This window comes from Budorcas taxicolor, chromosome 21 (genome assembly GCF_023091745.1).
Source record: "Budorcas taxicolor isolate Tak-1 chromosome 21, Takin1.1, whole genome shotgun sequence".
In the NCBI taxonomy this organism is placed as follows: domain Eukaryota; kingdom Metazoa; phylum Chordata; class Mammalia; order Artiodactyla; family Bovidae; genus Budorcas; species Budorcas taxicolor.
The window spans coordinates 16,986,000-17,012,320 of record NC_068930.1 but is presented as its reverse complement, the minus strand read 5'-3'; the positions used below and the strand labels follow the sequence as shown (position 1 = coordinate 17,012,320).

The following is a 26,321-nucleotide window of genomic DNA, read 5'->3' as shown; positions in this document are numbered from 1 at the left end:
TTGTCCTCTTCCCACGTGTTTCCCTTTGGTAAACGTGTTTTTTTTTTTTTTCTCAATATCATCAAGTCTATTTCTCTTTTGTAAATAAGTTCATTTGTATCATTTTCCAGAATTAGACTCCACACATGAGAAATATCATATATTTATCTTTCTCTGACTTACTTCACTTTAAGCATGACAATCTCTAGCTCCATCCATGTTGCTGCAAAAGACATTATTTCATTCTTTTTTATGATTGGGTAATATTCCATTGTATATATGCACCGTATTTTCTTTGGGTTTCCTACTGGTGCGAGTGTAAAGAACCCACATGCCAGGGCAGGAGACGGAAGAGATGTGCGTTGGATCCCTGAGTCAGGAAGATCCCCTGGAGGTGGGCACAGTCACCCAAACCATTTTCACCTGGAGAATCTCACGGACAGAGTAGCCTGGTGGGCTATGGTCCCTAGGGTGGCACGACTGAAGTGACTTAGCGCACGCACACACCGTGTCTTCTTACCCGCTCCTCCGAGGATGGGCCTTCACCCGCTCCTCCGTGGATGGGCATTTAAGTCGTTGCCATGTCTTAGTTGTCATGAATTCTGCTGTAAGGAACATCGGAGCGCGCGTATCTTTTCAGATTCGGTTGTTAGTTTTATCTAGTTAGGAAATCATTTGCTTATTTCACAGGAACACATTGTCAAGAATTTAAGCCAGAGATGGTTTATGATAAGTAACTTTTATGATTCCTAGCCCCTAAATGTTTATAATATAATTTCAACATTTTGTCAGTAGTTGAATGGTTACAGATTTCTACACTGAAAGTCAGTCACCCAAAGCTTAAATGTTCCATTTCATTTTCTTCCAATATTAAAAGCTGCTAAAAATTTTGATACATGAGTTCTCTCGTCTTTCGTATAAGACAAAATCACCCTTAATACCATTTGAAGGATTAGAAAATTCCTAACAAAAATGAACCATTTCCCCACTTTCTGCTAGCATCTCCAGTTCCCTGGGGAGCAGTTCCCAAGGCCCTTGCAAGATCTCCTGCTGATAATCCCAGAAACAGTTAGAGCAATTGCCTGGACACATTTCCTTCCTTACTTTGACTAATGTACAATGTTGCCATTCACAAAAGCTACAAGTGAAATGCAAATGTGCCCCCCTTTACTTTGTCTTGTTGTTGTGTTTGTGTGTGTGCACTCAGTGGTGTCCAACACTTCGTGAACCCACCGGACTGTAGCCCGCCAGGCTCCTCTGTCTCGTCCATTGTCTGTTCTCACTATAATATTCCAGCTCTTTACACACACACACACACACACACACATACACAACACCCCTACCTCACTCTGCCTCAGGTATAGCTGTTCACAGCTTCTGCTTCAGAGATGGCGAAGTCAGATCATTACCACCTGGCAGATTCTTTTTTTTTTTTTCACTTTATTTTACTTTACAATACTGTATTGGTTTTGGCATACATTGACATGAATCCGCCACGGCTGTACGTGAGCTCCCAAACATGAACCCCCCTCCCACCTCCCACCCCACATCATCCCTCTGGATCATCCCCGTGCACCAGCCCCAAGCATCCTGCATCCTGCATCAAACATAGACTGGCGATTCATTTCTTACATGATAGTATACATGTTTCAATGCCACCTGGCAGATTCTTAACACTCTAAACTGCTTTCAGAGAGTTCAAAGCTGCTGGGTACCAGGTCAGAGTTTTGAATGGGAAAATTATCATATATCACTGAGTTATAAAAACAAGTTTGGATTGACTGAAAGGCCTACACTCTTCCATGTGGAAAGATGAAAATTGAGATTTATGATTATGGTGTTTCTACTGATGAAGAGTGTGCAGGGAGTGAAGATAAATTTGTTCCTTTTATCTTGACATCCCAGAACTAAGGGGATACGGCAAGAATCAAAGGCAATGCAGGCTTACAAATCCATTTAGTAGTGCCTGGGTGCTAGAGGGGCCCTTGGCAATCATATCCCAGAAGTTGCTGAGGCTCAGGGGAGGTGGACTGAATTAAAAGTTCCTCTCTGCTGGGTGAATCATCATGGCAGTTTCGCTCTTTTGAGCCTCAGATTCAAATCTGAGGCTCAAAAGAAGGTAGGGACCCATGTGAAATGACTGCCAACATTTCTGAGAACCTGAGAAGCAGTTCTGGTGAAAGTTTACATACATACCTTGTGGGGGAGGGTTAGTTAAATGTGTAAATGGTACTTGCAGTTTGGGATTTCACTGAATTTCAGCTCTGGGTGCCAGGTCCCACTCCTGGTCCCCGAAAGGGGAGCCAAGCCCTTAGATAGTGTCAGGATGAGAAGGGGCTGTCCCATGACTGGGTATAGCTCTGTCCGACCCCTCTGGGGCTCTGCTTCCTGCTTCTCTTTTCCTCCTGTTAAATATTCCTGGGGACCTGATGAGGTGCCTGAAGAGCTAATAGATTTGATATGCATGAGTGGTCAGTCATTCAATCCCTTTGTGACCCCATGGACTGTAGGTCACCAGGCTCCTCTATTGATGGAATTTTCCAGACAAGAATACTGGAGTGGGTTGCCATTTCCTACTGCAGGGGATCTTCCCGACCCAGAGATCAAACCCCTGTCTCTTGCATTTCCTGCACTGGCAGGGGGATTCTTTACCTCTGGGCCTCCTGGGAAGCCCAAGAGACACTATTAATTTGAGCTAAAATGTTACTGGTTGGTAATGACTTTTGACTTGCTGCCACTCCCATAAACTCCTATATTTTAACCCAAACATTCAATGACTTAGCTTAAAGTCATGATTACTCTGGGACCTTCTAGTTTCTCCGACAAATTAAGGCAGAAAAAAGTAACATGTGTAAACAGAGGGTTCAGAAAGAAAAGAGGCTAGCGCCAAGCATGTGCCCACTCAGTTTACCCAGCACCAGCAGACTTGACAATTCCTATCCAATCATTCTTTCTCTTCCAGATCCCAGGAACACACTCAGTTTTCAGAGAGAGCTGCAAGGGGCAGTGAATGTACAGACCACTGTAAAAGCAGCTGGTTCATGAGGATTCAAACCCAAGTGCTTAGGGACAGCATTCCAAGATCAACTATCATAAGGGTTCCCTGCAGCTCTCCGAGTGAAATCCCATCTCAATGACTCTCGGTGCAAACTCCCTGTTACAAAGCTAGTGCTACTTCCCAGCAGATATACTTGAAGAATGTTGCTCTGTGGGACTGGTTACAAGATTTCTCTATAAGAGAGCAGTGTCCAAACTGTCTGGCACCAAGAACCGGTTTTGTGGAAGACAGTTTTTCCAAGGACAGGGCAGCAGGGGTTGGGGGGGGGGGGGATGGTTTCAGGATGATTCGAGTGTATAACATTTATTATGTGCTTTATTTCTATTATTATTGCATCAGTTCCACCTCAGATCCTCAGGCATTAGATCCTGGAGGCTGGGAACCCCTGCTATAAGGGATGGAACAGTTCACCAAGTTTCTGTTCCTCCTGGCCATTTATAATGACTCCTCAAGTGAGTCCAAAAAAGGAAGCTTCTGACGCTGGAATGATAACACAGGTCACCTAATGGGAAATGGAAATAGACTGTCCTAGCAGTGCTTGTAACAGTGGCGTTTACCTGAACTGGGATGAATGCAGGATGGCAGCAACCTCTCCATGATGTTCAGCACAGTAAGAATATAGTTGGTAGAGAAGCAGAGAGCAAAGGCCAGCCAGTTTCTTCTTGCTTTGGGGGGAGAGGGCTGACCCCACTGATCAATTGTAAGCCATTTAAGAGGCCATAGCTATATTGCAGCTCACATCCTCTGCGTATGCGTGCTAAGTTGCTTCAGTCATGTCCGACTCTTTGCGACCCCATGGACTGTAGCCTGCCAGACTCCTCTGTCCATGGGATTCTCCAGTAAGAATACTGGAGCGGGTCGCCATGCCCTTCTCCCAGGGATCTTCCCCACCCAGGGATGGATCCTGCCTCTCTCTGTAGTCTCCATGACTACAAATGTGCAGGTCTGTCTTCCTCCTGAACCGTGAACCACTAGAGGGCAGAAAACGTGTGCCTCTTGGTAGGCCATCTCTAGCTCCTAGCACAGAGCCTGGCACAGAGTAGGTGTTCAGTAAATATTGCCAAGTGGTGGAGTGAATGGGGGAATGATTGAAGCATGGAGCAGCGTAGCAGTTGCCTCCCATTCTGCCTGCTCCTCTTCCAACATCCGAACCATTTATCTCAGAAAAAACAAGGTTAAATGATATCAAATACAACTCCTACACCCAAGGAGGCAGAAGGACTCAGCACAGCCAGTGCTTTGGAGGAGAAATCATAAAGGTCAATTCGTACCACCCCAGGGCTCCTCCGAAGGGGCTCGCCGCAGTCACCTCTGCTCCAAGCCCCTCTGGGACCTCGCTCCGTGTGGGGGAGCCGACCTGCCTCTCCCATTCATTCTCCAGTGCTTTCCAGAGAGGACTTTGCAATGTAACCTCCCTTTGCTAGCCAGCTGATCATTTCTGGGAAGTTTTCTGATTTCAGGATTGTTTACAATTAGCACAAGAAGAAGAAAAGTTGGGTAATTATCTAATTCCTGTAAAACTTAATGGGGCCCTTCCCACCCCAGGCTAATGGGTGATGCAAAATGTAATTTGAGTTAAGCTGTCTAGTGCTGGGGAAGTGTAAACTATTCAGCGGGAGAGGAGAGTATTAACCCTCGTGCGAGGCAAATTTTCTAGCAGACATTTAGATCAAGGTAGGATCCGCCCCCCACCCCGGGGGGTATTGATTTTGCCAGAAGAGGGCAAGAGCTGGGAAGATGAAACCCAGCTCAGAACTAGCACCCGGAGGGCCCAGGCAGGGTGAGCGCTGTGTCTGCCGCTGTGGATACAGGAGCCACTCCGGCAGGAGTCGGGCTTCTAGCCAAGGCTCCAATAAAGGAACTCAGCGAGCCCTCTCTGGACCCAGTCTCCTTGGGTCTGTCAATGGAGACCAAGAGGACCGCCTGGCGGGGCTGATTTCTCTCGGGGATGGGGGGCGAGCACCTCGCCCACAAATTGCAATCAGCGTCCCCGCCGAAGTTGGCCTGTCTCGGATGTCTTCTCCCCTCCCCTTCCCCCACCACCCCTCCTAATTCGTCAACTGCTGAAACATCTGCCTGGCTGAAACCAGCTCCTCGCCGCGCGTCGGGGGCTGTTCCCAGGTGTTGGGCTTTGTGTTGGAAAAACTTTGCGAGAAACCGAGGGCGCTGGACAAAGACTGAGAGAGGGAGGGCGTTTGCCAGGCGGCGGGGCACGCCGAGCGGCGCGCGCTCTTCCCTGGGGCTCCGCTTGGTACCCGGACGCACGCGGTGCCCTGAGCCCAGCCTCCCTAAGCGGGGAGTGGCTGGCTCCGGCCACATTCCAGCGCCCTCGGGAGCGAAAAGAAGGCAGGCGGGAGAAGCAAAGGCCGGAGGCTGGACACTGGAGTTGCCTAGAGTGGGAGGAGGAGAGCAGGGGCGCGGAGCGAAGCTGTCAAACTGCGCGCTGAGCCCCGCGCGGGGCGGGGGAAGGGAGGGGAGGGGAGTGGAGAGGAGGGGCGGACGCGAGCTGAGAGCGAGCGAGCGGGCTCGCCGCGCCTGAGCAACCCTTGTCTGCCGCCGCCGCTGGCCCGGACTCGCCCGGAGCGCAGCGTGTCTGCCCGGCTGCGCGCCGAGGCTCGGGCGCCTGCCGCTGCGCCCCCCAGCTCCAGCTCTTCTCGCCGGCCCGCGCGGGCCCCGGTGGGCGCGAACCCACCATGCAGCTGCAGTTCCGGAGCTGGATGCTGGCTGCGCTCACGCTGCTCGTGGTCTTCCTCATCTTCGCAGACATCTCGGAGATCGAAGAAGAAATCGGGTAAATAAACAGCTGCGCCGGGGCCCGTGCCGAGCCCAGGCGGGATTTCTTCCACACCCCTGCACTCTGTATCCACCCTTGCACCCGCTTTGTTTGCGCGCCGCGCCCCCCTATCGCTCGGCAGGAGAGGTGGGGAATGATTTGGACCCGGGGTGGCGGTGCCGGGGGCCCGGGACTGTCTGCGCAGCGGCGGGCGGGGGCGCGGCTGCCGCGGGAAGTGCCCGGGCCGGGAGGACTGGCAGCCTCCAGCTGGCCCGCGTAGGGAAGCAGACTCGCCCACCCTGCCTCCCTTCCGTGGCCTGTCCGCGCGCGTTGTCGCTGGGGTCGAGGGAGGGCCCCGGGGAGTGTCTGGGGCGGGCGGAGAGGCCGAGAGTGGAGGAGGTTGGAGTTTCTTTGTCTCCGGCTCGGCCGCTTTCTCGCCTTAGCAAAGTGGGCAGGGGGCGCGCGGGGATCTCTGTGCTGGGGGAGGGGATCCCCGGGGCCAGGGCGAAGGGCGGGGGCTCTCCGCGGGCTCCCGGGAAGGCGAGGTTCCCCAGGACACCCAGATGGGCACACGCGCCTCCCGCCTGCCCGGGAGCCCAGCACCGGGGCGGGCCGGTAGCAGCGCGCAGGGGTTAGCTGACACCCTTCCCCACCCTCACCTGGTTTTGGACGTTCAGCTGATTCCGCCGCGCCCCCTGCTCCCTCGGGTTCTTCTGCTCTCGGGTCGCGGAGACGGAGACCTCTGGGCCAAGTCTGTACCGCCCCCCGCGTGTCCTGGCTGGGATTTGGGGCGGGGCGGGGGCGAGGGGTTCCCAGGCACACGGTCTCGCCCTCGCTTTTCTCCCGTTCCCTCTAAGGGCGGGACCGCGAGCCCCAGTCCTGGCGCAGGACTTCGAGGAGTGCGCACTCGCGGCGCGCGGCGCACCCGCTGTGGGTCCGGGAGGCTGAGGCTCGCGCCCCGCCGCGCGGCCGCCCGCACGCTGGCCAGCCCTCTTCCACAAAGAACCTCCACCCCGTGGTGGGCAAGTGTGGGGAAGGGGCTATCCAGGGTTCTGAGAGGCCCTTTGGAGAGCCTCCTGGCCCAGGGCAGAGAGAAAGTGAGGTCGCAGAGTGGGCAGAAAGAGTGCCCTTCCCCCGCGGGGCTAGCTTCGGGCAGGCTCCCTGCCGCTGGTCCCGCGCCGCGCGCGCCCCTCCGTTGTCCCGCTGGGTATTTCATTCACTCTCGGCGATAGTTGAGGGCCGGCTGAGCCGACAGGCTCCTCCGCAGGGAAGTGCCAGCCCTGGCCCAGAATGCCAAGGCACGAAGGTCTGAAGCCCGGGCCGGGCTCCACTGCCTGTTCTCGCCTTTGCCCCTCGCCCCTGCCCGGGTTGGGAACCCCAGAATTTCTTCCGGGAACTCCACTGCTCTTTTCCTCTCCCTCCTCCTCCTCCTCGATTTCTCCAAGAGCTCAGAAAACTTTCACAAATACTGTTCACGTAATACACGACAGGCTCCCACGCGGAGATAAGAGAAACACTCCCTTCCGTAGCTGTTCGTCTCGAAACTGTGGATCGGCAAGGAAATCCGGCAGGACAAGTTTTGGGGTGACGGAGAACGCGGTGGGGAGGGCCTTCCTCTCGGCTCCCCTCGACACACACACACCCCCATTCTTCCCCAAGATGTGGGCTCTGCCTGGCCCAGGCCACTTGCTGACCTTGACCTGCGAGGGAAGGAACAGCGACTGCCCATTGTGCTAGGAAAACTTAAGAGCTGGGCGCTGTCAGGCCTTGCTCGCTTGTCCATCCACTGAACTTTTACCGAATTTTCTTCTAGAGGCCAGTGACTTTTTAATTTTTAAAACGCGATCAGGAAATCACTTTGCATATAATGCTGCGCTTTCCTGCCAAATACCTTGTAAACCCACTCCCCACCTTAGGTTTTTCAATAGGGTATCCAGAAATAAGCTCCAGGATGGGAGCCAAGAGGGGCATTTACCATACGCTTAAAAGCCAGGGCTCCTCTGCTGTGGGTGTGTTTCCTTAGATCTGTTTCATTGGGGCTGGGGAAGGGGCGCATTCCTGCTTGGGCCCACCGTGGGGAAAATTGTCAAACAAGTCAAATGTGTTACCTCCTGTGGCACTACTTGCCCCGCCCCGAAGCTCCGGTGCCCCTGTCCTCAGGCTGACCCCTGGCTTCCTCCCCCTCAGCCCTCCTCCAGTGCCACCCCCAGTCTGCCCCACACATGGTTCACTCATCTGGAATCTGCCATGACTCGGGGAGGAAGAACATGGAGCAGAGGACCGGAATCCAAGCTTACAAGCCAAGTTGCAAGCTCAGTCACTTATTTAATCTTTGGGAGCACCCCAACTTTGGACAGCCAGCGGGGGCTCAGTGCAGTAAGTGCCGTGGCACAGTAGCCAGTGAGGGGTGCCAGGCATCGACTCCTGTCTTCCTCAACCTATGCCCTGCCTTCCCGGGAGAGCCCCAATCCAACCTATGCCCTGCCTTCCCGGGAGAGCCGGAATCGAACTTCAGACCCTGGGGCTATGGCGCCAACCCTGCCTACCCTTCCCCAACTTTATGTTGACCTGTGCTCCAGAAGATTGCAAATCACCTGCCAGTGCTGGTCCCTGGGAGAAAATAGGGGTTCTGTTAAAGGATGACTGTTTCTGGAAGACAATGGTAGGACCCTGTGATCTGTTAAGAAGGAAGGAAGGGAAAAAAATCTCTTTTTGGAGTAAATTTTCCAAGGATTAACAAATGAGAAGTAAAAGAGGAAAGACGATTTCATGTGTGTTATCTAGAGGAACAAAACTGAGGTACATTTTTGCTAAGCTCTTGATTCCTTTTAGTATTAAGCCTTTTGATGTGGTGTTCTCAGAAGTTCTGTCCTGCCCAAGGAATCGTCTAAGGGATTGCGAAGGGCACGGCTTTCTTCCAGGGGCTGCTTCCCTAGAGACACGTCTCTTGCTAAGTAATGATTTTCACAGTTCCATTTCTAACTTACTTGCTTGTGGAAGTGCCTCCCTGCAGTTGAATGGGAAAAGAAAATGTAAAAAGATGGGTTCTTTGCAAAGGTTTCAAAGAGTGAATTCAAATTCTCAATCAGAGATTGGGTGAAACTTTAGTAAAAGCTCCGATCAACTCATGCAGCACCCCCAAATTTTAGAGTCCACTGGACAAAGTCATAAGCCAAACTTTTTCTGATCATCCCCTGAGCTTTAGCCTTGAATGTAACCTTCAAGAGAGAGTTGTGAGCATGGCTGTCCTGCCCACCATGGTGGGCTCAGAAGCTGACACAAAGAAGGCGTTCAGTAAGCATCTGTTGGATAAATATCCCCCTGGGGTCTGGCCCAGTGATGGACATGCACGGCATCCTTAGGGAACTAACAACTCACAGTCTTGGAACAAGAAGGGCGTGCAGGGCTCCGCCTAAAAAACCTCCTCTCTTTTTGTAATTGGGGTAAATTTGACCCAGAGAAGTAGCTTCACTTATCCAAGATTACACCCTGGCTGGTTAAGGACAGAGCAAGCCTGCTCGTTTGAGCTGGTCTCCTCACTTTTAAACCCATGCCCCAGTCCCCAAGTGAGTTCTCTAATCATAAAAGAATAACAGAACTCTGGACAAACAGGATGTGCACACATGCTAACCCGCTTCAGTCGTGTCTGACTCTTTCCAACCCCAGATACTGTAGCCCACCCGGCTCTTCTGTCCATGGAGTTCTCCAGGCAAGAATACTGGAGTGGGTTGCCATGCCCTCCTCCAGGGGATCTTCCCGACCCAGGGATTGAACCCATGTCTCTTGATGTCTCCTGCGCTGGCAGGCGGGTTCTTTACCACTGGTGCCACCTGGGAAGCCCCAAAGAGGATGTAGCCAGTAGTAATAATAATAGAAAGCATGGCAATGGCAAAGATGAAGATAATGATGGTCATTAACGTTTATTGATTTATTGAGTGCTTGAAGCAAGAGCTATTCCAAGGTTTTGTAGATGTTAACACATGTCATCCTTGCGGAAACCCAGTGGTCCCCTACCAAGTGGCCCCAAGAACTACTATTTGTTGAGCACAAATAGTGCCAGACACCATACTTACTGCTTTAAAGCACTAGTTCAGGGGACTTCCCTGTCTATTCAGTGGTTAAGACTCCATGCTTCCACTGTAGAGGGTGAAGGTTTGATCCCTGGTTGGGGAACTAAGATCTCACATGCCCCCAGGATTATTTTTGGCATGATAAGATCAAAAAATAAATTTTAAAAATGAAGTCAGTAAATGACTTTTAAAATAAATAAATGAAGCACTAGTTTACTCGGTCCTCACCACACTTCTTGGAACCAGCTAGGTACTGTGGCTACCTTTAGGTCATCAGTGAAGACATTGACGCTCTGAAAGACTGTATAACTCGCTCATGATAAAGCCAGTGACCCTAATTCTATGAGAAGCCAAAGTCCCTGTCTTGATTGACACCCTAGACTGCCCTTTCTCTGAATTCTTTGCCCTCTGTAGTAGCATTACAGAATAGGTCTCAGATCTGGGCTTCCTGACTCATTCCCCTGTTTTCCAAAGGCCCAGTTTCTCTAAGGATGTGGTCTGACTTAGTAGTAACCACCTGCACGCCAGCAGTTTAGAATGAGGGCAGGTGAGTGATGAAGACTGAGAAGGACTTGGGGCTCGTCTCCCAAAAGTGCCGCCGGTCCGGTCAGGTTCAGTGTGGCACTGTCCCCTGGTTAGCAGACAAGTCCGCTGGCCATGGGCTTGAGCCTCCCAGACTCTCGGGTGGGGCCTGGGACTAGAGCTTCTGAAGGAGGGAAAACTCCCATTCCACTGCAACTCTGATTCCGATGTCAGTTGAATGAACCTTCCTCACTTCTGCACACCATGCGATTGAGCATCCAGGCTCCTGGACTAGGGCTGACAGTAAAGATGCTTAACAACTGGTCCCTCTGGGGCTCCGCCCTCTTAGAACGGACATCTGATTGGTCAGAACTGATGCCCTCTAGAACATCATGGCCAGGGTCCTGGTGCACCCCAGGCAGACATCAGACGCTGTCTGGGAAGATAATGAATGAACCAGCTCTGATCATCAAACCCGTGAGCTGGCAACTACTGCCATCAGCCAAGGATGAGTGAGGTGCACCTTTTGGTGGATAAGTCCAGGTGGGGAATGAAAGGAAATGACTTTGGACAGTTGCAGTCCAGGCACTCCGTAAGAAACACACATACCTATACAAAATGAGGCAACGTTTTTTATTTTTTTAAAGCCCAATCTTCGCCCCAATCCTTGTGTACTTCGCTCAAGTATAAACATGATTGGAGGATAAAATAGGACAGAAAGAAAGTCTGGTTTTTAACTGACTTGCTCCAAGTCCTTCTTGCCAACTGTTCCTAGCATCAAATTTAAATTGTAAATAGATATCCTTCTTAGAAACCAATTCGCCACTCAGGGCCTCTTTCCCCTTGTAAAGCAGGGTTGCTAGGTTTTAAAATTGCTTAGGTTTTACAAATTGGGGACGTTGTAGATTACAAATTATAAATACTTCTCAGAGAGGGTGGAATTCTATAAAGGCTCCCATTGCTTCTAGTGTGGCATACGAGATAATACGTGATCTGGCCCCTGCCTCTCTCCTCAGTCGCCCTGGGCTCCAGCCATTCTGCATTGCTCACAGTTCAGTGGAACGTACCATGACTTCAGGCAACTGTGCCTTTGCATGCGCACTTATTGCTTTCTGGAACAACCTTCTTGCACACACTGTTCTTCCTGACCCCACCCCATCCATCCTGCCTCCCTCTGACTCCTCCTTTAAGGCTCAGAGCTAGTATCACCTCCTCTGCAAAGCATTCCAGGACCCCAGACTTTCCTTGGACAGTCTGGTGTAGCTGATCCTCCTCTGTATACCCTTAGCATCCCAGTATCCTATGGAGATGGACTCAACGATTATGTTTTTCCCCCTTCTTATCACCAGCCCCTGTATACCCTTAGCATCCCAGTATCCTATGGAGATGGACTCAATGATTATGTTTTTCCCCCTTCTTATCACCGGCCCCTGGTGATAAGTATTGTCATTTGATTGCTAAGTCATGTCCAACTCTTTGCACCCCCCTGGACAGTAGCCCACCAGGCTCCTCTGCCCTTGAGATTCTCCAGGCAAGACTACTGGAGTGGGTTGCCATGCCCTCCTCCAGGGGATCTTCTCGACTCAGGGATCGAACCTGCATCTCATCGAACCTGCATCTCTTGCGTCTCCTGCATTGGCAGGCAGAGTCTTTACCACAGAGCCACTTGGTGATAAGTATATGGTTTAGTAAATAGAGCGCATAAAGTATTTTTAGAATGAACAAACTTGGGCCTCAGTTCAGTTCAGTTGCTCAGTCATGTCCAACTCTTTGTGACCCCATGGACTGTAGCCCACCAGGCTCCTCTGTTCATGGAATTCTCCAACCAAGAATACTGGAGTGGGTTGCCATGCCCTCCTCCAGGGGACTGTCCTGACCCAGGGGTCAAACCCACATCTCCTGCGCTGCAGGCAGAGTCTGCCCTGGAGCCACCTGCTGATAAGTATATGGTTTAGTAAATGGAGCCCATAAAGTATTTTTGGAATGAACAAACTTGGGCCTCAGTTCAGAGTTGCTCAGTCATGTCCAACTCTTTGCGACCCCATGGACTGCAGCACACCAGGCTTTCCAGTCCATCACCAACTCCCGGAACTTGCTCAAACTCATGTCCATCCAGTCGGTGACACGATCCAACCGTGTCCTCCTCTGTCGTCCCCTTCTCCTCCTGCCTTCAGTCTTTCCCAGCATCAGGGTCTTTTCCAATGAGTCAGTTCTTTGCATCACGTGGCCAAAATATTGGAGCTTCAGCTTCAGTATCAGTCCTTCCAATGGATATTTAGGACTGATTTCCTTTACGATTGACTGGTCTCAGGCCAAGCACATGGCAAATATAAGCATTCACCCTTCTGCTCCCAAAGGTCTCTGTGTGTTAGTTGCTCAGTTGTGTCTGACTCTTTGACACCCCATGGACTGTAGCCCACCAGGCTCCTCTATCCATGGAATTCTCCAGGCAAGAATATTGGAGTGGGTTGCTGTATCCTACTCTAGGGGATCTTCGCGACCCCAGGGATTGAATCTAGGTCTCCTGCATTGCAGACAAATTCTTTGCCATCTCAGCCACCAGGGAAGCCCTCCCCACCAAAGGTCTACACAATTGTAAAGCAGCTAAACACCCTCCGCTTGCTAAGAAAGCCCCTTGCTTTTCACTACATGTGTATCCAACACGGAAGTTGCCGCCCAATTGAGAGCACAGCTTTTGTCATCTCAGATGTTGGGGAGCAGGCCATGGGAATGAAAGGAACTTTCTAGTTTGTAAGAGAGGGGGACCCAGTGCTAAGGCTCCTGCTGCCAGTTCAGATAACAAAGCAAAGATGTGAAGCTCCACTTCCAAGACCCTGTCCAGTTCTGTTTCTCCAGAGAGCTCTTCCTAGCTCTGCCACTGCCTATAATGCCAGCGCCCCCACCATCCTCCTCTTGCCTGGAAAGGAAGTGCCCACTATGCCCATCTTTATCACCTTAACAGCCTCCACACTGGCAGTGAGAGCAAGCTTAATTTGAGGCCAGCTGTTTCCTTCCAAGGGCTGGTCCCCTGAAAGGATGCCGAACAGAAAGGATGTGCTGTGTGTTTGAAACATTGAGGGAGAAAGAAATAAGAGGTCAGTTCGATGCATTGTTGTTCAGTCGCCATACAACTCTTCGCAACCCCATGGACTGTAGGACACCAGGCTTCCCTGTCCCTCACCACCTCCTGGAGTTTGCCCAAGTTCATGGCCACTGATTGATATGCATCATCTCAAAGATTTTCTCTATGAAGCACCTTTAAGTGGTGTTTTGATAAACACTGGTCAAACCAGGGAATCATGATGGATCGGCCAAGACTTCTAAGCAGCTGTGAGGACCCTCAGTGGGGTTCAGGAGCCTGGCACCTTTTAGCTGCCTCAAGCAAAAATGACTTCATGAGGCAGGTGGAAGGATATAGTGAAGAGAGTTGGGGGGGCGGTGCCCTTCCCTGGTGAAGCAGTGGTTAGGTATCCCCCTGCCAATGCCGGGGATATGGGTTTGATCCCTGCTCAGGGAAGATCTCACATTCTGCAGGGCCAACTAAGCCCATGGCCACAACTTTTGAAGTCTGTGCTCTGCAACCAGAGAAGCCGCTGCAATGAGAAGCCCATGCACCCCAACTAGAGAGTAGCCCCCACTCGGCGCAACTAGAGAAAAGCCTGCACGGCACACTGCCAGTAAATAAATACAAAGAATAATAGGGATGGGCAGGAACATGAATGCCAGTGGGGGCAGCAGGAGGGGAGTTGGTCAGGAGGCAGCCTCCCACGAGGAGCTGGGCACAGATCCATGTCTCCAGGAGAAGCCCCAGGGTGAGACCCTGGGGTGCCATGTGCAAGCAGGAAAGCCATCCCCTGTGTCTGAGTGACTGCTGGTCTGGTGCTTGTCCTTAAGTGTTGAGATTAGTCACTCCCCTGGGCGGCAGCTGGGCTGGTTTTAAATTCTTCCCGGTCTCCTGCAGTTCGTCACTTGGCTAGGAAACTGCCCAGTGTCCTGACGGGACCTGTTTGTCCCAGCATTTTCTTAGCTTCAGCTGTCGCAGACTTTGCAGTGGCTCCAGAGGTGTCTGTATTCCATGGTGGCAGGGAGTGGCTCCTCCCGGACACTTCTAGCACTTGGAATCCTGGTTGGCTGCTGCTGGAAGCCCCGAGTCCCTGTGCGGGTGTGTGTTTGAGTTCCGAAATTGCTCTTTGAGAAAGAAGCTCTCTGCTCTGTCAGAGTTCTCCAGCACTTGGCTATCATTACTGCAGGAGCACGGAGGCACACAGCTCTGGTTCCTGGTCCCTTTTCAAGGCTCAGGGCTACAGTTTCTCTTCAAGGCTCAGGGCTACACTTTCTCCTCGCCTCTTAGTTGATGGTGGGAGGCTGAAATGACCCTGAGGTCAGCGGTTCCCAATGCTGATCTGCAGATGGGTGGTGACACAGAAGGAAAGGAAAGAGAAAATAAGAGATACATTGTAGCCATGACGATTCTGTTAGTTTCACATTTTTAACCTGTCATTTCCTGAGAACTCTTCTATCTTCTGAGATGATTTTCTTTTGGGTGTTGATGTCCTTTCTTTCCTGAAAGAGGGTGATGGTACATAGTAGTGTTACATTTTTCCTAAACTTAGGGCCAACCTGTTTTTTTTTGGTTGGGTGCAGTAGGGGATCTTAGTTCCCCACCCAGGGATCGAACACACGCCCTCTGTGCTGGAAACATGGTATCTTAACCGAGGGACCATCACAGAAGTCCCTCAGCCCCAATTTTTTTGGAAATGTTATTGATGGCTGAAATCTATAGTCTGGGATCTGAGTTTACCTTGAAGAGTAAACAGAGGGCATTGCTTCTAGAAACAGGGGCTCACTCCTCACACATCTTTTCTCAGTGGAGGCTGACGGCAGCAAAGAATAACAACGGTCTTTTATTATTATTATTATTATTATTATTATTATTATTTGGCGTATCTGTTGTGTGCATATGACAGCCTAAGCACCTTAGCTCTGTTCGCACCTGAATATTCCCAACAGTCCTATAAGGTCCGTGTTGTTATTAGCTCTGTTAAACAGACGCACAGCCTGAGGCACAGAACAGTTAGCAACTTGACCAGAGTCACACAGCCAGTCAGTGGCAGAGCTGGGATGTGCACCCAGGTTCCAGGAAATCAGGAGAACGACCTATAACTGATGTATGAAATGACATCCAATGAGGGAAATATGCATGCGCGTTCCCCCAAAGGATAAAGCTGGGACAGAGAGAGGTCTGCAGGAAAGAGAGAAACCCAGGGAACAGCCACGCTCCAGGAGAGCTCCGGAGACAAGACGCTAGAGGCGGGGCTGTAATGGAATATGGGAGCCCAGGAGATGGAGGCGATTCAGGGTGGCCAGCTCCACGGCATCTTGTTTTGGATGGTGCTCCCCACGCCGCCTTCCCTCCTTCCCTCTCCCCCAGCCTCCACTTGCCCCCACCAGGTCTCATCAGAGTGGCTGTGGAGCATGTTTGTTTGATCAGTTCACTATAGGACACACACACACACACACTGAGGAAGAGAAAAAACAACACAAGTGATTAAAGCCTGGAAGAATTTTTTTCTGGGGAAAGACAGAAGGGCTAGGGTGGTCAGCTTCCCAGATCCTGGCAAGGAAGAAAGGAAGCAGGTGGGGAGGAGACTTCTGCAGGGAGGTTGTGGGGCCCAGGGAGCCTCTTTCCTAGGGGCTGATATTGTACTCGGAGCTGCCAAGTTGGTTCATCTATAGATGTACTTGGAGGCCCAGAGAGGGACCAAGTCTTGCTGAGGTCACACAGCCAGTAACAAGGAAATGAGGTGCCAACCAGCTTTGCCCAACTCCATCACGTGCCTTTCGTAGTGACTTCTGTGTCCCGGAATCACCAGGGACCTGGTGCCTGTTCCCCCTACCTCCTGCCTCCCGCCCTGGGCCATTTCCTGTACCACAAAGACGGTTTGCAAAAGGAAAGTGGAAACACTGGGACTTCAGCAAGGGCTCACGGCCGGTCAGATGAGCCTCCGGAACACCGTGGCGACCCCATACTTGGGTGCAGTACTTCAGCCCATGTTGAGAAGAGGCACACCCCCTTGGACAGTCCAGTGACACGTGGGTGCTTGCCGTTAGGTTTCCCGTCTCCAGTTTCAAGCACAAGAATATTGGCTGCACTCGGAGGAGTGATCCACAGGATTAATTCACATCTTCTTGCTTAGTAAATGCCAGAGTGGGGAGGCTAAGATACCCAGAGAAAATGAACTGGTAAACTGATAGGGCAGGTGACTTGCTTTTGCTCTTCTCCTATAAGCAGCAAGCCCTCCCCTACTGCACTCTGAGGCTCCTGAGGTTTGGGAGCTGACTCTTAGGTGGACTCTGCCTTATGTCCAAACTACACCCCAGTCCATAGGCTTTGTTTGAAGGAGAGGTAAAGAGAAGGGCGAGAGAGGAACCCGCAGTGGTGTGAGGGTCCTGGCCGGAGCTGGGAGCCTCTTCCACCGAAGCAGCAGGGCAGCAGCCCTCTGACAAGTAGCTCCTTAAAGAACAGCCAGCCTTGGGGATGGAGCCAGCCCAAGGTGTCACAGCCCCAGCCCCAGCCCCAGCCTACAGGTACCCAGGCCAAAGCTCTGCCCTCCAGCATCGTTAGAATATGACTCCCTCAGGTCTTCATTGTAAATCTCTCCCAGCTGCCAGCCTAGGACCTTCCTTTTCTCCTGGCTGTAAGAACTGGGGCTTCCCTGCCTGCAAGGCAGGAGGCCCGAGTTTGATCCCTGAGTCAGGAAGATCCCCTGGAGAAGGGAATAGCTACCCACTCCAGTGTTCTTGCCTGGAGAATCCCATGGACAGAGGAGCCTGGTGGGCTACAGTCCAGGGGTTGTAAAGAGTCAACTGACACCCACACAAGAACTGGCAAGTCTTCCCTACAAGCCAGACTCACTGTTCATGCTTCGAGACACTGGACCGCACCTCTGGAGCCCCTGGGAGCTGCTACGGGAAGACTAAGGCACTGATCACTGATGCCATACTTATTACCTGTGTGACCTCAGGCAGGTGGCTTTACTTCTCTGAGCCTCGGTTTCCTAAACTTTCTAAAGGAGTTAATGGTATCCTATTCATAGTGTTCTGAGACATCAGTAAAATATAACTGATGGGAATGTGAAATGGTGCAGCTGCTGTGGAAAACAGTGGGGTGGTTCCTCATAAAATTAAAAATAGAATTACCATCTGACCCAGCAATTCCATGGCTGGGTACATACCGCAAAGAATCAAAACCAAGCCTCTGAACAGGTATTTGTACACTTGTGTTTATAACACTATCATTTTCAGTAGCCAAAAAATGTCCATCAGTGGATGACTGGATAAGCAAAATGTGGTATGTACATAAGACAGGAATGTTGTTATTCAGTCACTAAGTTATGTCCGCCTCTTTGCAACTTCATGAACTGCAGCACACCAAACTTCCCTGTCCTTCACTGTCTCTCTGAGTTTGCTCAGACTCGTGTCCGTCAAGTCGGTGATGCCATCCAGCCATCTCATCCTCTGTTATCCCCTTCTCATCTCTCTTTCAATCTTTCCCAGCATCAGGGTCTTTTCAAATGAGTCAGCTCTTCGCATCAGGTGGCCACAGTATTGGAGCTCCAGCTTCAGCATCAGGCCTTCCAATGAATATTCAGGACTGATTTCCTTTAGAATTGACGTGATCTCCTTGCAGTCCAAGAGACTCTCAAGAGGCTTCTCCAGCACCACAGTTTGGAAGCAGCAATTCTTCGGCGCTCAGCCCTCTTTATGGCGCAGCTCTCACATCCATGCATGACCACTGGAAAACCATAGACTAGATGGACGTTTGTCAGCAAAGTGATGTCTCTGCTTTTTAATATGCTGTCTAGGCTTGTCATATCTTTTCTTCCACGGAGCAAGCGTCTTTTAATTCCATGGCTATTTAATTCATAACATTATGTCATACCAAAAAGCATAGTGGGGAAAGAGCAGAGGGAGAAAAAGAGGAAAGAGGAAAGAACTGGTACTGAAATTAGAGAAACGTCAATGTGAACCATTACTTGGTTATGAGTATATTTGGATACGCTTGCTAGAGGGGAAGGGCAAATTCCCAAGGCCTAGGATTTAGGACTGTGTATGTGCATGTAAGTGTATGTGCAAACATACACTTTTTGTGGACACTGTAAATACTCATTGGCCTGCCTTCCTGTCTAACTTCGGTGGAGGGACCCATATGGCCTAGAAAAAGTCCAAACTGCATGGAAGTCATGGAGTGGTGGGGAAGGGGAGCAGGGGGAAGGAAGGGGAGGCCAAGGGTGCAGACGACCCAGACCACCCGCCCTCCCAGCCCAGGTTCCCAGAGGTCCTTTTCCTTACCACCTGTGTGTGAGAAGCTTTCGTCAGTGTCTGTGGCTCAGGGGTGAGTCTGAACAGAGAGACCCAGAATGCTCATCCCTAGAGATCTTCCTGCTGGCCTGGGGCTTGCTGAGAGGCAGCTGTCTGTCCCCTTTGAGGCTCAGGCCAGACAACGCCCATATGACCGCAGACCTGAGCTAGTGCTCCAGTTTCCAGGGGCACGAAGTGCCAGAGCTGGGGGCTGTTACAAACAGTGCTGGCCCCACCCTCGAGCTTCTGATTCAGCAGGTGAGGCCTGAGAACTGGCATCACTAACAAGTTGCAAGTGATGCTGATACCTTTGGCTCCTCCCTCCGAGAACCCCTACTGGGAGAACCATTGAGCCTTGTCAATCAAAGTGTTATTCTTGGCCCAGCAACAGGGGCCTCATCTGGGGGTTGGGTAGACAAGCAAAACCTCAGGCCTCACCCCGGAACCCACATCTGATTAAATTGAATCTGCATCGAACAAGACCCCAGGCAAATTGTATACACGCTCCCTGCATTGGTGGGAATAATTGGTCTCTTGGCCTTTCAGCAGAGCCCCAGCCCAAGGCAAAGACCTTGACCCGTCAAACCAGGGGAAAGTTGTCCGAGGATCCCTGTTGCCCATCAGAGTTGGCCTTCACCCTTAGATGGATGTCAGAAAAATCAATAGTGGTTATTATTACAGCCAGATGCCTGTGTGCACACCAGTTTTCATACGCTATTTCACACGTGTATTATAAAACCCTGGACAAGACTTCCCTGGTGGTTCAGAGGTTAAGACTCGAGCTTTCCGTGCAGGGGGGGCACAGATATGATCCCTGGTTGAGAAACTCAGATCCCACCTGCCACATGGCGAGACCTTAAAAAGCATACACACATTAAAACCCTGGAAAGAAACCATTTTATGGATGAGTAAACTGAGACTTGCGTAAAGTAACTGCTTAATAAACACACAAAAAAAGAACTGAATTTCATCAAGGTCTAGCTGGTCGTTCCCAGAGTGCCAGTGTTTAGCCCTGTGGATTAACCTGCTTCTCTGTCTTTCCCCTCCCAAAGTGAGGGCCTGGCCATGAAGTAAGGCAAGGAGAAATCTTAAACAAGTGTTGAATTGACGTTTTAAGTGAGCTTAAGGAGGCTGCAATGTCTGTACCAGAATAACCATGATCCACGGCTGGGGCAAGTGATAGAAATTTCCAGAGAAAACTGCTCAGCCACCTGGCCTGTGTCATTAAGCCCTCTCATGCATTTGGCCTGATGTGATCATTCACACAGCTGACGGCCCCACTTCACAGTTGGCACGCGCAGTAACAGTTCCCTAGAGTTCTTGGGGTTCCTGAGTGGTTTTGGTGGCCTGCCCAGCCAGCAATCCAATTCCAAACTCCATTCTCAGTTATAAAAAGCAGAGGAATTGATGAGGGAGGCCTCTAGGGGTGATCGAAGGCCAGTAGAGGGGAGCCTTTTAAAACCAATCTGCTACTTCAGATAAAGACAGCCTCGAGACAGGCTGGAAGCCAGGAATTTAATTTTATTTATTTTTGCCGTTACCTTCTATTTAGGGCAAGGGATATTGGTATTCTATTTATGGCAGTGATATTAAGGGTTCCTTTGATGATAAACCCATTTACGTTTTTAAGTGAGTCAGTTTAAAGAAAATATTGTCAGTAAAGTGGGATCAGCAAAACACAGGGAGGTAGACCCCGAAATGACTGCAGTTGACGCCGTGACGCTGTGCTTGCTTGACTTCTCTTTGGGACCCTTATCTGCCCCCTTGGCAGCAGAGCCGTGACAAGTCCTTGTAGAACTTCTACAGACAGTGAGTTAATCTTCCAGATTAACTAGTTCCAGATACAATGTCTCACTGTATCTGGGAAATTGCCCAGTGCACAAAAAAAGAATCCTCCAGTGAAACAATGTTGTGGACGACTCAAAAGGCATGGGCGGTTGAGCTCCTCCCCAGCCCCCAGCAGCACTGCTAGGTGAGACCCCCTCGCAGCCCCCCAGGCTCCCAGCATCCTCTGCTGTTGCTGCTAGGTTGCTTGAGTTGTGTCCAGCTCTTTGTAGACCCCATGGACTGTAGCCCCCCAGGCCCTTCTGTCCACGGGACTTCCCAGGCAAGAATACTGGAGTGGGTTGCCGTTTCCTCCTCCAGGGGATGTTCCTGACCCAGGGATCGAGCCCACATCCCTTATGCCTCCTGTATTGGCAAGTGGGTTCTTCACAGCTGGCACCTCCTGGGAAGCCCTGTTTTTCACAACTCGCATTTCTTGTATGGTGCTTTTCCTGCTTGCCAGACTGTAGCTTTAGGAGGGCTAGACCATTTCAGATCTGTGCTGCGTTGGTTCAGTACTTTCAGCCCCTTGCACAGTGCCTGGCAGAGAGTAAGTGCTGGTTTGGAGAACAAAGAAAGGAAAGGAGGGAGGGCAGGAAGGAGGGAGTCAGTTTCAGAGAAATGCTCAGAACAGCCTCTGCCACCTGCATTCCACAATCATTTATTTATTCCTTTCCATGGTCAAAGAGAAAATAGAGTGGGTTATATGGGCTCCCGTGTAACTGTCTGATTTGAGACCCGTTGAGGGCTGTCTGGTTTATAGAGGAAACCTACTTTTCCTTTTCCCTCGGTTCCATGGACAGAGACCAGCTCACTGGTAAAGTTTTCCTAGCAGGGTAATTCATGGTGCTATACAAGCTCCATGGCCTGGTACGCAGAAGCCAGGGGGATGTGGATGTGGCCAGAATTGGGAATCTAGTAAGCTGGCTCCTGGCAGGCTGAGATCATGCTGATAACAAGGAGATTAAGAAGGGTCTGCAACCTCCTCCATCCTGTAGTATCCAGGAGGGTTTTTCAATCAATGCTGGTCTAGCCGGCTTAATGGCACCTAATCTTAAACCTTCTGAAGCTGGAGCATTTGAGAGTTGAGATCAATTGAGATAAAATAAAATGTGTTGAACTTTTTGGATTTGGGGTCTTCATCAGAGTTCCATTGTGCAGTGTTGTTTTTATTTTCTGTCTTGAAAATAGGCAGAGATTAGCCACTGGAGAGGGTTGTTCTGCCAGGATCAGATGATGATATATTTGCTTTTGTTCTTCTTTTTTTTCCTCTTGCACAAGATGATTGTTCATGAGGGAAAGATCCATTCCGTCCTGTTCATCTCCATATACCCAGGGCATGTCACCTGGTAAATGCTCAATGACTAAATCTCAAATACAGCGTTTCCGTGTAGCCAGCACACTCTGTGCCATGGGCCACGTCTGCGGGAAGAGTCAGTCTGTTCCTGATTGGGTGCAGAAACAGCAGCCTTACAAGGCATCCAAGGACCCTGGAGAAAACCTTGGGAAGGCTCACCAGTACGTGTTACCATGAGCCTTGCGTAGTCATCACAAAACATCTCATTTGTCACATGCTGGGCTCACAAACCCTGTGCAAGATGCTGGTGACACACAAAGAGGTTGTTCAGTCACTAAGTTGTGTCCAACTCTTCACGACCCCATGGACTGCAGCATGCCAGGCTCCCCTGTCCTTCGTCATCTGCCAGAGTTTGCTCAAATTCATGGCCACTGAGTCAGTGATGCCATCTCATCCTCTGTCATCCTCTTCTCCTTTTGCCTTCAATCGTTCCCAGCATCAGGGTCTTTTCCAATGAGTCAGCTCTTTGCATCCAGTGACCAAAGTATTGGAGCTTCATCATCAGTCCTTCCAAGGAATATTCAGGGTTGATTAGCAACATTTGTTGGATTGTAGAGAAAGCAAAGATGAACTCAGCACAGAAAAAGTGCTCGAGGAGTTTGTGATCTGATGGAGGAGAGAATTCTTGTGTGATGATGAGAAACATGTCGTCATCACAGGTGAGTAAGAGTTGGGAGGGCTGCCACCTCAAAGGCAGGCCCTGAGTTCTGAGGACCTCGATTTCCCCATCTGTAAAGGAGGTTCCAGAAACCACAGATCTTCTCCAGCTCCCCAGCATCACCACTGGGTACCTTCCCTGTTGAGTGAGTTCAGACTTGCTGGAAACATCTAATCCTTTTGCTATGCCTCTAAATTCCTTGCCCTGAAAGGCCAGAGCAGGATAATAAATAGGCGCTGAGCTATTTTCACTTACCACCTGCTCTACATTTAAAAGAAAGTCACTCTAAAGGAGGGAGGAAGGCAGACTTACACACTGAGGGGCTTCCACATGCCCAGCATCTCAGTAGGTGTTCTCACATCTCAGGGAAGCCTCTTGATGAGCAGGCAGGATGAACTCACAGCATCCTTATTCCCCACATCTCAGTACCACTTGGACCATCATCCGGTCACAGCAGGACTGGTGTTCCAGATAAATCATGCTCAGTATACCATGCTCATGCTTCCCTGATGGTAAAGAATCTGCCCTTCAATGCAAGAGACCTGTGTTTGATCCCTGGGTCAGGAAGATCCCCTGGAGAAAGAAATGGTTACCCACTCCAGTACTTTTTAAAATATATTTATTTTTTAAATTGAAGGTCAATTGCTTTGCAGAATTTTCTTGTTTTTCTATCACAGATTGCAAGAATCGGCCATAGGTATGCCCATGTCTCCTCCTTCCTTAACCTCCCTCCCATTTCCCTCCCCATCCCACTGTTACAGATTGTTACAGAGCCCCTGTTTGAGTTTCCTGAGCCATACAGCAAATCCCCATTGGCTCTCCATTTTACATGTGGTCGTGTAAGTTTCCACGTTACTCGCTCCATACATCTCACCCTCTCCTCTGCTCTTCCCGTGTCCATACGTCTGTTCTCTAGTTTCTCCATTGCTGCCCTGTGAATAAATTCATCAGTACCATCTTTCTAGATTCCATATATAAGCATTAGTATATGGTACTTATCTTCCCCTTTCTGACTTACCTCACTCTGTATAATAGGCTCTAGGTTCATCCACCTCATTAGAACTGACTCAAATGTGTTCCTTTTTATGGCTGAGTAATATTCCATTGTATATATGTACCACAGCTTCTTTAGCCATTCATCTGTAAGTGGACATCTAGGCTGCTTCCATGTTCTAGCTGTTGTAAAGAGTTCTGCAATGCACATTGGGGTTCATGTGTCTTTTTCTTGCCTGGAGAATCCCATGGACAGAGGAGCCTGGCGGGCTACAATCCATGGAGTCACGAAGAGTCAGACATAACTGAGCAACTAACTTTCACTTTCATACTATGTTTTAGAAAACACGTGGGTGTGTGTAATAAAATATAGAAAAGCTGGCATCACTCAGAGCCCAGCTGGACCATTTTGGAAGCCTTCTTCCTTCAGTCATAATCAGGAAGATTCATTTTTGCCAGCAAGCATCTCAGCCTAGTGACGGTCACCGGCCTCAGGGGTGAGCCTTGCCATGTCATAGAAACAAAAATTGACCATATGGTGCTGATGGCTGATGATTCAGACCTACAGGAGCGCCAAAGAGGAAGCCCACACAGGGCAGGGAGCAAGAGAGACCTTTTCTGGAGAAGGTGGGATTGGTGCGGGACTTGAAGGAATGGTCCAAGACTTAGCTGCAAGAAGAAAGAAGTTGATGATTCAGATGGGGAGAATGGCCTGAGCCAAAGAAGATTCACGTGCTCATCAAGGAGCTGCTGCTACCTTTGGGGCTTGGCTGGAGTAGGGGCTTCAGGAGGATCTGAGGGTGGAGGAAAACAGGATGGAAAGGGGTTGCAGAGTTAAGTTGTCAGGGGCTCTGGAACTCAAAAAATGAGACTCTTTGGTCTAAGCTGGGCTTGAAAGAACTTTAAAGAGCCTGTGATACATTTCAGGAGATCCATAGTCGCTCAGTTGAGTCCGACTCTTTGTGATCCCATGGACTGTGGCCCGCCAGGCTCCCCTGTCCATGGGATTTCCCAGGCAAGAATACTGGAGTGGGTTGCCATTCCCTTCTCCAGGGGATCTTCCTGACCCAGGAATCGAACCCAGGTCTCCTGCATTGCAGGCAGATTCTTTACCATCTGAGCCACCAGAGAAGCCCATGGACCTCTTGAAGTTTTAGGCATTTTTCTGGACAGAGGATCCATACCTTTTGAAGGATTCTCCAGGGAACCCACAAAGCTGAAGAGGAGCTGCTGTGAACAATTGGGACCCTTGAAATGTTTTGAATGTGCAGATTGTATGTTGCTGAAAGGGGCAGAATCTGCGGGGGACCACCTGGGTCATCTCTAGAAGCAGCATGGAGGGAGGGCAGGGGGCAGGGGGCTGCAAGTGGAAAGGAAGAGAGAACTAGGGAGTCTCGGTTACAGAGAAGAAATCACAACGCTCTGGGAACGTCCGGGATGGCTGAGCCCACTGTGTGTGTATCAGAATCCAGAGGGGTAGCTGTGCCTTAATGAGGAATTTAACTTTAAACATGATTTTAAGAGGACAGAGTTCATCTATGTGGGAATGGAGACATTTAAACATCATTGAGTCACCAATTATTGGAGCTTAGGGACAAAAGAAGCCAGCCAGCCCGATTCCCGGTATTTTCCAGGCATGACAATGACACTCCAAGATGGGGATGGACTTCTCTGAGGTCCCCTAGATGGTAGATCACTGTGACCAATATGTAAGGAATAATACTTAGGGGAGAGGTCAGAGCTGAGATGGAGATTGCAAGCCAGCTGGAGGGAGACAATTGAAGCCATGAGTGTAGCCACCTTTAACGTTGCTGAGATCCCAGGATTAAGCTACAAGAGTTGGAAGCAGGAACAAAAGGAGAAAGGCCATAGTGAAGGACCAAGAAGCGCGAGAACCAAGAGACCGAAGCAGTCACCTGGGTGGTGCAGGGTGGGCACGAACACCCCCTGCAGGAGCGTGCCTGGGATGAGGGTGCTCCAGGGCCACCAGCTGGGGCATCAGCAGGCTCCTGGGGCCAGGAGGAGAAGGGGACGACAGAGGAGGAGATGGCTGGATGGCATCACCAACTCGGTGGACATGAGTTTGAGCAAGCTCCAGGAGTTGCTGATGGCCAGGGAGGCCTGGCGTGCTGCAGTCCATCGAGTTGCAGAGTCGAAAATGACTGAGCGACTGAACTGAACTGGTGCCGTGTGAGTGATTACTTTCCTCGCTGTGGTGAAGTGATGTGAAATTTCAGAGAGCTCCCTGATCAAAGCGGGCCGTGATTACAGGCCGGCCTTGCCAGAGGGTTGAGAAGCAAAGAGAAGCAGGTCGGGCAGATGAGTCAGAAGGAGAACGTTTTACAAATAAAAAAGCGTATTTGTAAACATAAGGTAAGGAAACAACGAGGGAAGAGAAGGAAAGCGGGAGGTTGTAGGAAAATGCCACAACCTTGAGGCAAAAGTAGGACCAATAAACAGGTGAGGGTGAAGAGTCACAGGCCATCTCAGGGGGAAAGGAGGTCCCAGAAACCACATAAATTTTCAGTAGGGAAAACGGATCCGTTAACACATCGGGCTCCTCTTGCTTTGGGACCCTGGCTTGTGCACACCCTCTTGCCTGATGCTCCTCCCATAGCCCTTCTGAGGCTGCCCCCTTGTATTTTAGGGTTCTGACAAAATGCCACCCCCCAGTCAGCCCTTCCGTGCCCACTCCCACATACACCCTCAGTCTCGAATCACCGCTT

At 50.4% G+C, this 26,321-nt stretch overlaps 1 protein-coding gene across 1 annotated transcript in view; it reads left to right on the top strand.

The window, feature by feature from the left end:
* The first annotated feature begins 5,730 nt into the window (after positions 1 to 5,730).
* ST8SIA2 (ST8 alpha-N-acetyl-neuraminide alpha-2,8-sialyltransferase 2) overlaps positions 5,731 to 26,321 on the top strand; it is a 69,570-nt gene continuing 48,979 nt past the window's right edge. Inside the window, exon 1 of the mRNA XM_052659837.1 lies at positions 5,731 to 5,828. Coding sequence (XP_052515797.1) covers positions 5,731 to 5,828 — 98 coding nt within the window. The remainder of the gene's footprint in view (positions 5,829 to 26,321) is intronic.